The following is a 12193-nucleotide window of genomic DNA, read 5'->3' on the forward strand; positions in this document are numbered from 1 at the left end:
CCGCCCCGCGCCCACCCCCCCCCGCGCGCGCCCCAGCTCCGTGTCCCCCACGCGGCGCGCTCCCTGTCCTCGCGCGCCCGCGCCCCTCGCCCGCGCCGGGGTCCCCCAGCGAGGCCGTCCGGAGCGCGGAGGGACGGGGCCTGGCGGGGATGCTGCGAGGCTGCCCCGGGCGGCAGCGCGGCTGCTAGGAGGCGGCGCGGGGCCGGTGCGCCCGGCCTGCCGCTCCCTGCGCTCCCCGCCGTGCGGCCGCGACAGCATGGGCGCCCAGGCGCCGCTCGGGCTACCGGCCGCGCCCCCGCTCGCCGTCTGCGGCTACACGTCGGTGCTTCTGCTCTTCGCCTTCTGCCTGCCCGAGAGCCGCGCGTCCAACCAGCCCGCCGGCGGTGGCGGGGACTGTCCCGGAGGCAGAGGCAAGAGCATCAACTGCTCAGGTAGGGGCGGCGGGCGCCCGCCCCTGGGGCTCCTCCCTTCCGCCGCTCTGGGCCGCGGGAGGACCCGGTGTGGATCTGCGTGCTGGGGAGTCCCGGGAGCCGGGCCGAGGGCAGGACGCGAGTTCGTGGTGCGGGCTTGGGGACCTGCGTTGGGGATGGGGAGTGGCCGTGCGTGAGTCCGTGGGTGTCGAGTGGCCGGCCGAGGGCGGCCCCTGCGGCGTGGTGAGCAGGTGAGGCTCCGCCAGGCGGAGCAGTGATCGTGGGTGTGCTCGTGGAAGCGCGTGTTGAGTGTTGTGAAGCCTCGAGGGAGGGAGGACGGCCAGGCTTCAAGGGGAGTGTGTGTGTGTGTGTGTGTGTGTGTGTGTGTGTGTGTGTGTGTGTGTTGGTGATGATCTGGGGGACTGAGGATAAGGGCCTGAGGACTGACCATGTGTTGGGTGGGTGGGTGGGTGGGGGTTCTTCCTTAGGGCACCCGGGGTCTCCGAGAGGTCATATGGGTAAAAGGAAGGAGTGGTTATGTTTGTCCTTTGGGTTGAGGGGCGCAGTGGTGCTTGCGCTGTCCACTGTCCACTGTGAATCTGGGCAGTAGGGAGTCCCAGGAGGACCCAGGAAGTGTTTTGTATGTTGTGTATGGACAAAGCCTGGGGCTCAGGTATCCACTCTGGAGTACGTCTTTAGGAGGGAGAGAGTCCAGTAGTGAACCCAGTTTGACAGAGGGAGGGAGCTAGGGAGTCATCTTGAGTGGGATTTGGGTATGAAAGGTAATTAGGTCTCAGAGAGTGCCCTGTGTTGCTAGTGTAACCCCGGGTTAATTAAAGTGGTGTCGAAAGAGAGAGAATGGTGCTGTGTGTGTTTTGCAGGGCGGCCTGGAGATTGGCAGCCAGGGGAGCCAGGGAGTGAGTGACCTCTCCCCTCTCTCCGAGGCTGCCTGCCCTCCCACAGCTGTTGGAAACAAAGAGCTTGCTGGGGTTTTAATGGATGACACCGGGGAGGAGGGGGCCGGGCAGTAAAACTTCCCCCATCCTTTCTGAAGGAGTCCCTGAGGAGCCAGGAGATTCAGGCCCCGGGGCAAGGAGAGACTTCCAGGTTCTCTTTGGGGGAGGGTAGGTGCTCCTGCAGCTGGCCCAGCAGACCTAGTCAGCCAGCCCCTGCTCACTTGGGCTTTCGTCTTCCTCAGCCCAGCACTTGTTCTTTTAACTGGGGTTGAGGTGGGGAGGAGAGCGCACCTGAGAGCCACTGTGAGCCTGCTTGCCTGCCTGCCAGACAGCCTTGTCCCTGGGGGTTCTGGAAGGGGCTTTGTTTATGGGACAGTGATTTAGGGACAAGAGGGTTTATGCTGGCCTGCTGTTTAGGTTTATTTTATTTTATTTTTTAAGGGGGGGAAGCCCAAACACCAAGCACCTTTTTAGTAATTTTCACATGGTAAGTTTTATGAAGGGGGAGGGGCTTGAGAACTGTTAACAATGGCATATCCATTAAAAGCATTTCCACCCATAAAATCTCTTCTATTTTTCTAATAGCCATTGGGATGAGATAATGCTTTATAGCAAGCAATCAGTCTTTATCTAAGAATATAAGCTGTTTGTAAATCAGAGTGGCTTTTTTGAGGCAGCAAATAATGGTTATCATTTGTAGGTGATCACACTATGTCAAAATATTTTACTTGTGGTGTGTTATGGTTATTTGTGTGTGTGTGTGTGTGTGTGTGTGTGGTGTTGACTAACCTCATTTGTCCTTAGCAAAGCATAGTATTTGTTGATGGGTGTTTTTGTGTGCTCTTTCGGATTCTTTAGTGCATAGGTAAGTGTTTAGAAAGGGCACAGGGGACTGGACACTCACATGGTGTGGGGAAAAGGGGCTCATCTGAAGGCCATAGCCATTGCTGCATAGCTCGCATTTGGGGAAAATTGCTTGATTTTTCTTAGTTTCTTAAATTAAAACAGACTTGGATTTAACAGCTTCCTTTAGAAATGTTTGTCACTGATATAAATGCAAATAAATTAGACTGTTCAAATGTTTTCATGGGATAGTGTATACTTTAATAATATTCTAGATCTAAAACTAGTTTAACTAAATGATATATGCAGATTCTTTTTTATGAACCAATATTTTATTTTTATTTTATATGTTTTACCTGCATGTATGTACATTATGTGCATGCAGAGCCTGAAGAGGCCAGAAGAGGGCAGGAGAAGATGATTCCCCTCAGCTGAGCTATCCACCATGTGGGTGCTGGGAACTGAACTCAGGTCCTCGGCAAGAGCAGCAAGTTCTCCTAATGTCTGGGCCATCTCTCCATTACATATTTGCAGATTTTTGTTACAACTGTCTGGGATGAAGAAAAGATTCACAAGGGAAATGCACATGTTAGTTGACAAATTTGAGAACTGTAGCAATCTAGTATGGGCACACTATACATATGTGTTAATACAGCTTGAGATTGCACACCCTGGTGTTATCATGTAAACTGTAGGGTATATTTGAGCTTTAAAATCTGAATACTGGCCTTGGACTCCCTGTTGTTTTTCTTTGGTCTCTTATTTCAGACTTATGTAATTTTTAATGGAGTCTGAGTCTGTCAGGCTGTATGTGCTGGGTTACTCAGAGTTTTGTGGCATTTGTAAATATGAAGATGAGTCTATTTTTTTTTTAATCAAAAGAAGTTATATAGATTATGGGAAGGATGGGGTCCTGCAGGGTTTTACTGGAAGTTTGTTGAGTGTTAGTTAACCCAACTTTCAAGCTGTGCATCCCCTTCGTGAGTTTAATAGATTTTCAAGCTTTTGGTGTTCAACATTTTCCATCTTGTTAGACTGTGCCATTCTCCATTTTTCCATTCTAGTGGAGAAGCAAATGCCCTATATATAGAACATGCTTTCATAAGGTATTTAAACGCCCCCCCCCCCATTCTAGAAAATTCCAGCATCTGGGTCACAAGTTTACCCAATGACAATTTTCTGTATCTGTGTGACCCTCCCCCTTTTTTAAATGGAGTGTGTGTTCTTTAATTTCTGGTCTTCTGGCTTCTTATTAAGATAGTGTAAATATTTAGCAGTATTTTTAAAGTATGGTCTGAAAGTTTTTCTCAGTATCACTGAGCGTGGTTGGTTTGCCCAGGAAATGTATTTTGGAGTGGGCTCTATGTTCTGTGGCTGTTCAGGGTGCATGCCACTTACCTTAGGTGTTCTCCCCTTCGTCAGAGTCCTAAGCTCGGAGCATGCTCCTTTAAGGCGGCCTGTGTGGTCCTGGGAGCATCTTCCCTCAGCTGCAGGCCTTTGCCTGGCTCATCTGTGTGAGCTCTTTTTTTTTTTTTTTTTTTTTGGTTTTTCGAGACAGGGTTTCTCTGTGTAGCTTTGCGCCTTTCCTGGAACTCGCTTTGGAGACCAGGCTGGCCTCGAACTCACAGAGATCCGCCTGGCTCTGCCTCCCGAGTGCTGGGATTAAAGGCGTGCGCCACCACCGCCCGGCGAGCTCTTTTTATTAGTCTCTGCACAGTGCTCCACTCACTCCGGACTTTAGGCTTTAGTGTTTTGTTTTTTCTTTGATCTTACATCTTTTTATTTATAGTTACCCTTTAAACATCTAATTTATGAGGAAGCTCTCTGTTTATCCAAAGAGAAAAATTGTAGCCATTATGTGACATTTGTGAAGATGAACTTAAGCTCAAGAGACTAGATAACCTTAGATAACATTTACCCCCCCCCCCCCCCCCCCCCGTACTTGTAATAGGAGCATGTGGTCCTTTTTGGCTTTGCGGGCTTTATGGGTATTTGGAAAAACACATGAGGCTAAGTATATGAAACATTTCTAGATCAGGGAGTGTGATTAAAGAGGGAGAAAGCACAGACCAGCAAGTCACATTCATTGATAGACAGAAGACAGAGAATTTGAACTGGGTGTAAAAAATGTCAGGAAAGTTAGACGTGGGTCCTCTAGATGGTATGTGGTGTAAGAGCCTTACAAATAGACTGCGTAAATGTCAGGTTAACAGAAGGGCCTTGTCAGTGGTCATTCAGAGTCTTGGGGCACAGACAATGAGTTTTCTAGTTAGTGTACTGTTTGAGGTCTCTGATATAAAATATGGTTATTAATTAATTAATTTACTTAGTGAACCTTGAGTGAGTCTGGGTAGTTTACATACCAGATATTAAGGGAAGTATATGAGAGGCCATCCCTACCCTCAGAGTAGTCAGAGTAGGGGTGATGATCCTCTTACAAAACATGCATGCTGGAAATTCCAACTAGTACATCTGGATCTACCTCTCACCCTGTCAGTAAGCATTTATTGACTACTAACACTAATTAGAATTAAAAAAAAAGTACAGTAAGAATAGTATAGTAACAAAATCGCCACTAATTCTGTAACATTTTTTTCATCTTGAAAAGAAACCTGCTTTTGACAACCATCCCCTCTCCCCAGCCACTGGCTGCGACCAGTCTGTGTTGGGTCACTGTGGATTTGCTTATTCTGGAACTACAAGGAAGTGGAATCACACCTTATGACATCCACTGTAGACAACTTCTTTTACTTAATACGGTCTTTTCAACATTCATCCATGTATTAGAACTACATTCCTTTTTAGGGCTGAATAGTATTCTGTCGTATGGATGTGGTAGCATTTGTGCATCCATTCCTGCTGCTCCATCTCTTGGGGGTACACTGGATGGAGTTGGTGGCTCACATAGTGACTCCTATCTTTTACTTACCGAGGAACTGCAAAACTATGCTCTGAAGTTTCTGTTCTCTTTACATTCTCACTGGCAATGCGTGAGGGTTCCAGTTTCTCCACGTGCTCCCTAGCATTTGCGTCTGTCTGTCTGATTACAGCCATCCTGGTGGGTGTGAAATTGTGTGTCTGTGTGGTTTTGATTTGCATTTTCCCAATGGCAAATGAGGTTAAACATCTTTTTATGTACATACTGGTCATTTGTAAATCTTATTTGGTGAATGGAAATACCTCTTTAAATCTTCTCCTGGCCTTCATTTTGACATCTCAAGTTAGCCAATCTCTATACTTAGGAAGGTTCACAACACACGTCCAGGTGGTAAAACTCTTTTTCATCAGCTGCATTTTTACCTGTGTGCTATTTACTTCCCTTGCCTACCAAGAATCAGGTCTGTTTGTTCTCAAACCTGTTTATACCTACAGTACATGTGAGTGTAATTTAATAACTGTTCCTCAGATTAAGAAGTACAGATATGAAAAGCTATTTTGTAAAATGCTTAGAAAGACTTGATAAAGGGAAGAGATGGAAAGGATTTGCCTTTGAATGAATTAGATTTGAGATCAAGACAACAGAAACAGTTTTGGATTCCCCAGGAAACATTACAAGTATTTTTCAGACCTCTGCTTTCCCCGAAAGGAACACAACATCATAGGTAACTGGATTGTTAGTGTGGTTTATTGAAGAAAACAGGGAACTATTTTCCCCAGAGTCCTATACAGAGAAGAGGTCTGGGTGAGCTGTTGGGAAGTGAATGCACGTTTATATACTTTGGTTAACACAAAACTATCATTGTTTACTAAAGATAGACTTTTTGCATACAATGTGTTTTGATTATAGTTTCCCCTTCCCCTTGCACCACCCAGTTCCTCCTCACCTGTCACTCTGGTGTGCCTTCAGAAAGGGAGGTCCCCCTGCACAGAATGCCTGGAGGAAGGTTTGCAAACAGAGCTGAGGAATGGCAGCCCTAATTGGTGGGGATTAGGGTGAGGGGCATTTGAGTCCGACCTTGACGGTAGGGGAAGGTCACCTGGAAACACTAGGGGCGCTTTTCCCTGGGGCCTTTGCTGTTGCTGTTCCTTTCCTCTGGAACCTTCCGGTCCCAGTCCTGTAGCCCCTCACCTCCTTCAAGTATTTGCCTTCCGACATGGCTGCCTTCAGCCCCTTCTGTAATCTCTCCCCTTCCACCCTATTGTCCATCATGCTGTTTTTCTTCCTTTATAAGTTCCATATCGAAGGTATTTTTGTCTGTTTTATTCACTTAGACCACACTGTCCCTAGAATGGCACCTGACATAGTTCAGTTGCCCATTGCATGTTTATTTGCAGAATGGTGTGACAATCAAATAAATGAGACATCTGAGGAGAGCTGGGAGGGGCATCTCTAGGTTGAGGGAATGGTTCTAGAAAAGGCACAGGATGGGAAAGTGGAGGTGGGATTTCAGGAGGATTGCCTGTGCTGTCCAATAACGATTGCCACTTTAGGAGACAAACCTGGGCATCTGTGAGGGGTTACCTAGGTTAGAGAGGCTCCTGGGTACTTGTTGGGATTTTCTCTGTGTAGCTTTGCGCCTTTCCTGGGACTCACTTGGTCGTCCAGGCTGACCTCGAACTCACAGAGATCCGCCTGGCTCTGCCTCCGGAGTGCTGGGATTAAAGGCGTGTGCCACCACCGCCTGGCTGTTGGGATTATCTTGATTAGGTTAATTGAGGTAAGAAGACCTGTCCTGAAGGAGGGAGGCATCATTTCCTAGAGGAGAAGGAAGCTGAGCACCAGCACTCACCAGACTGGAGATGCCTGTGAACAGCCCCCCCCCCCCCCCCCCCCCAGACAGAGTTTCTCTGAGTTTCTCTGTGTAGTTTTGGTGCGTGTCCTGGATCTTGCTCTGTAGACCAGGCTGACCTTGAACTCACGGAGATCTGCCTGGCTCTGCCTCCCGAGTGCTGGGATTAAAGGCGTGCGCCACCGCCACCGCGCATGAACAGCTCTCTTAAGCCTTTGCTGCCCGAACTTCCCCCCCACGACAGATGGAACCCTTGAGCTATCAGCCAGAATATATCCTTCGTTAAGCTGCTCTGTTGGGTATTTTGTTACAGCCCCAAGGACAGGAACTAATCCACTGCCCTAGATTGTGATGCTGGTACAAGGTAGGCACAGGTGGCCACCATGTCAGTTGCAGGCATTCAAGGCCTATCTGAAAGGTTGTTCTGAAGACATGGGAGTCTCATGAGGAAGTTCACATGGCCTTGTGGTTTTAGAGAGCAAAGCCTGGAATTGGCCAGGAAGACCTGGAGGAGAAATGGGCAGTATGGTAAAAAAAAAAAATATGTGGAGATTGAGACACTTGTTCAGCCTATAAGGTGTTTAAAAAAGTTGCATTGGTTGTTAACCGTTGAAATCTGGATTTCAGCCTCCTCTAGACTTGGAGATACCGGCAACTTAGGGCCCTCATTGCCACAATAGCCACAGTGGGTCAGCGGAGAAGGCATGGCACCTTCATTGTCCTTCAGCGGCTAGCCTGCTCGCTTCCTGTGTGTTGTCTGCCAGAGCCCCTGGATCTCTCCTCCTAGAGATGGATGAGTGGCGCACTTAATGTGGGATCGAGGGCCTGGAGGAGGCCGAGATCTCGGACCCTCCCTCTCACACCGTCACCAGGTTGGATGGAGATCTGCGTCTGCACTTCCCTGCCTGCACACCCTCCGGCCTGTGTGTGACCTTCCGTGTGCTGTGCGCTGCGCCCTTCACCCCCAAGCTAGCGTCCTCTCCTTACTCTTCCAAAGGAAGGAGTTGATTGTCAGTGGCCAGTGTAGTGTTTTCAGGGAGGTAAAAGCTTCGCTCGGGTTTTTTTCTTCTTCCTGTTCTTAACCCTTTTCTTGAATCCACCTCTTCTTTATCTTTGAAACTTACTCTACTATCTGGTTATAACATTTTCCTGAAAATTCCCTAAAGATAGTCTTATCATATTTATTTTCCCTGCATTTTCTTCATTTCGCTTTGGCACGTCCTCTTTTTACACTTTGCCTTTTCTTTTTTTCCTTTCTAAATTTGTTGCATTCCATTTTTTAAATACTAAGGCATTTATGGTTACATCCCACTTATGGTTATAAAGTACATGAACTTAGTTAGTTTGCTTAGTGATTTTGTGTTATGGTCTGAGAATGTGCTGGTGATTTTCTAGGTTTGAGTATATTAAAAGTAGGTGGATATTGACATCATGGTATGAAAACAAATTTTATGAAAGATTTACACTCTAGGAAAAGAAGTCTTCTCAGTTTCCATGTTAATTCTCATTTTACTAAAAATTCTCAGTTTCAGGAGGGGGAGTTGCAGGAGTGCACCCACATTCTCTAGCTGAGGTCTTACATCTTTCTGTAGTCACCCTCACTTTGTGTATTTGCTATTTTCTTACCAATTTTCCATTTGTCTGCCCTTCTGTCTCTGTTTTCTTTGTGAATCTAGCTCTGCTAAACTGGCTTCCCATAAAGGGAAAGATTTAATTTAGTTTTTGAAGGTCTGCTTTATTTTTGTTTCTATGTGTGTATGTGCACGTGCATGTAGGTGCCCACAGAAGCCAGAAGAGGGCGTGGTATCCCATGGGGCTGGAGTTACAGGCAGTTGTCAGCCTGTGGATGTGGGTGCTTGGAACTGAACTCCCAGTCCTCTGGAAGAGCAGCATGTGCTCTTAACCACTGAGCCATTTGCTTCTAATTCCCTCTTTGTAGTAGTCGGTGCATTCGTGTGTGTGTGTGTGTGTGTGTGTGTGTGTGTGTGTGTGTATGTATAGTATGATTGTGTCCATGTTCATAGGGACAGTCTGTGTGTGGAGCCAGAGGTGGATGTAGAGCGTCTCCTCAGTCACTTTCTGCCTAAGTGTTGAGACAGGGTCTCTGACCCTGGGGATCACTGGTGAGGCTGTGCTGGCTAGGTCTCTGCCTCTCCAGTGCAGTGTTACCGATACCCACCTCCACACCTGGCTGTTATGGGGGTGCTGAACCCAGGCCTTCATGTTTCCTAACTCTTTACTCACTGAGCCAGCCCCCCAGCCTCCCTATTAGTAACATATTGAAACCTCCACATATGACATAGGTCTTTCAATAGGAATTTTTGTTATTTTGTTTAGGAAATATACGTTAAACTTTGTCTCATAATTTGTAGTACTTTTTGCCTTTGTTTATAACTTATACTTTTTGTAGGACATTTTAATACCTTTTCTCGGGTTATAATAGCCAACTCTTTCTGGATTTATCTTTTAGTTTTTCTGAGTTGGGATTTGTTTCCCAGTAGGATGTGGATCACTCTGCTCTCTTAGGCCTCCAGCCTATTCACACTTGACATCATCAGTCAGGATGTGCGTGCTGCTCTTTGCCATTTGTGTTTTTGTGATGCCTGATGGGAAGGAGGACCCTGCAGGCAAGGTGCTCTGATACTGACTTACATGCATGAGGCATGGTCTCTCTGTGTAGCCAAGGCTGGACCGATTTCACCTCCCTGGTACTTACACCACTATGCCAAGCTGTCTCTGCCCCCCTCTTCCTTTTTCTTTTTAAAGTTTATACCCAGTTCTGTTAACATTGTCATCATTTTTGTCTCCCCCAAAAGAAACTTTGTATTTGTCAGTGTTCTTAGAATTTTAGGAAGAAAGCCCTGTTCTAGTAAGGAGATGAGCAGAGTGACCTTAATTAGCTTGGCGACACTGGGAAATGTAGAGAGGTTCAGTGACCTGGGTCTGGTTGTGAGGGGCAGTGGGAGCTTTCCTGTTTTATAGAAAAGGCAACCAAAAGGTAAGGGTTGGATTAGCGTGGCAGTGATGGGTGTCTGACCCACCCATCTTCCATCTCTTCAGCATTTTTATTTCCCCTTTTCTATTACAGCCAGCCATCTTCATTCAATTTGATATTTGTTATCTTAAATTTTTTCATACATATGTAGATTCTTTAATGGATTAAAAAAATTAAAGTTCTTTTTAAGTTTGGTGAGGTGGTGACTTCAACCCATTCAAGCTTCTTTAAATATGTAACAGAACTATTTTTATGCGTTACTATTAATTCTGTTATTAGCTTCTCTCTAGAGAGAGATCAGGGGTTTACGAACTTGGCATAGTGCTCTTGTATTTTAGAATTATATGTTTAAGTCATAAACTTTTTTCAGTCTATACATTTTGTTTATTAGGTGACTTCATTTACTGTTAAACTTCATTTCTATTCAGATCTATTTATTTTTTTTTAATGGTTAATCATGGCACTCAAGAAACAGAGGCAGGTGGATCTCTGTGAGTTTGAGGACAGCTTGGTCAATGTAGCAAATTCCAGGTTAGCTAAAACTACACAGTAAGACCCTATCAAAAAGTTTTCCCCCTCCTTTAAAGCAGTAAGACCCTATCAAAAAGTCTTCCCCCTCCTTTAAAGCAGTTAATACCATGCGCTCTCGTGCCAATTTGCAGTCTGTTTTTTTTTTAGATTTCTTTTTTTTGGTCTCTGTGGGTGAGTTCTTGGGTTCTGGCCACCCCCTTTTCTACTTAGTGTTACAGATGCTAAGGGACAGAGGTTAGGAATAGAACCAGATGCCAATATTTGTATGTCAGATTTACTAACTTTTGAAAAATGTTTGATGGAGGCAGTATATTAACTGCACTTGAAAAATCCTAAAACATGTATGTAAACAAATGCACTCGCAAAGAAAAATGAGAGTCTAACCATGTGTCATTTTTATCCTGCTTTTCTTTTTTTTAACTTCATGGTGGGTCTTGGTCTTTTTTTTTTTTTATGAATTATTTGCTTTCTCTCTCTCTCTCTCTCTCTCTCTCTCTCTCTCTCTCTCTCTCTCTCTCTGTGTGTGTGTGTGTGTGTGTGTGTGTGTGTGTATGTCTTTGTACCCATGGAGGTTGTGTGTGGGTGTCAGATCCCCTAGAGCTGGAGTTACAGATGGTTATGAACTGCCTGACATGGGTGCTGGAAACTGAACCCTGGTCCCCTACACAAGCCACAAGTATTCTTAGCCACCGAGTCATCTCTCCAGAGCACTGGTCTTTCACATAGTGTAATATCTGTGTAATTTTTTTAATCAGTCATTTATTTAATTAGTTCCTAACAGATGGATACTTTAGGTTGGTGTTTGAAAAGATGAGCATGTTTTGATGTTGAGGCACGTGTGGATGGACCTAGCTACTGGGAAGCTGTTGCTGGAGGATCACTCAAGCCTCAGAATTCCAGGACAATCCTGGCAACACAAGACCCTGTCAAAACACAACCAAAGACAACAGCAACAACAACAAAAATGTAGCTATGGAAAAGATTTTCCATATATTGTTTTATATTTTGATTTTCTATCATAATTTTCTAGAAATGAAATCGTTTGGTAAGAGGCTAAAACCAAGGTTTTAGTATAATGGCCGTGAGAGGTTTGCTGGATATTGGCTCATGGTTGGCTCCATGCTCTTCTTTCATATCTTTCCCAGCACAGATGCTAACAACAATGAAGTGTCTGATATTACCGTGGCATTTTGCATGTTACATGCTGCTCTAAGGTCCTTCTGTATCTTTAATCCTCTACCAGCATCTTAAGAGAGGCCCTGTCTCCCTTCTGCAGAGTGGTTAATTACTACGATCACACAGCTGATAAGTCAGAAGGTCGGGAGACTGCTGGAGGTGGAACCAGACTAAACGCCACATTGTAGTACTTGTTCGTGCTTGTCTCAGATCCCCATTTAAGTAGCATGATGGTTTAATCTGATTTACAGAAGGGTGATATCTTTTTTGCCATTTAAAACCTGCAGTTGAGTGGGTTTTATATGCCCAATATCATCATTACCTCCTATCCAAGAACATGTCCATCACTTCAGGGAGAAACCTGAGTCACAGTGGTAGTTCTGAACCACCAGTCCCATTAACCCCCCCCCTTCCCCTCATGGCCACAGAGGCATGGTTTCTGTGACTTTCTGTGTTCTGGACATTTTATATAAGCAGAATCTTGAATTATGTGGCCTTTTTGTGTTTGGCTTCTTTCTCTCAGTGTATTTTCAAGGCTTCCCTGTATTATAG

At 45.7% G+C, this 12193-nt stretch overlaps 1 protein-coding gene across 1 annotated transcript in view; it reads left to right on the top strand.

The window, feature by feature from the left end:
• Positions 1-224: 224 nt before the first annotated feature.
• The window catches only part of Tmeff1 (transmembrane protein with EGF like and two follistatin like domains 1), an 83218-nt gene continuing 71249 nt past the window's right edge, over positions 225-12193 (top strand). The window contains exon 1 of the mRNA XM_059254338.1: positions 225-431. Within this exon, the coding sequence (XP_059110321.1) occupies positions 257-431 (175 nt within the window). The 5' untranslated portion in view covers positions 225-256. The remainder of the gene's footprint in view (positions 432-12193) is intronic.

This window comes from Peromyscus eremicus, chromosome 2 (assembly GCF_949786415.1).
Source record: "Peromyscus eremicus chromosome 2, PerEre_H2_v1, whole genome shotgun sequence".
NCBI lineage: Eukaryota > Metazoa > Chordata > Mammalia > Rodentia > Cricetidae > Peromyscus > Peromyscus eremicus.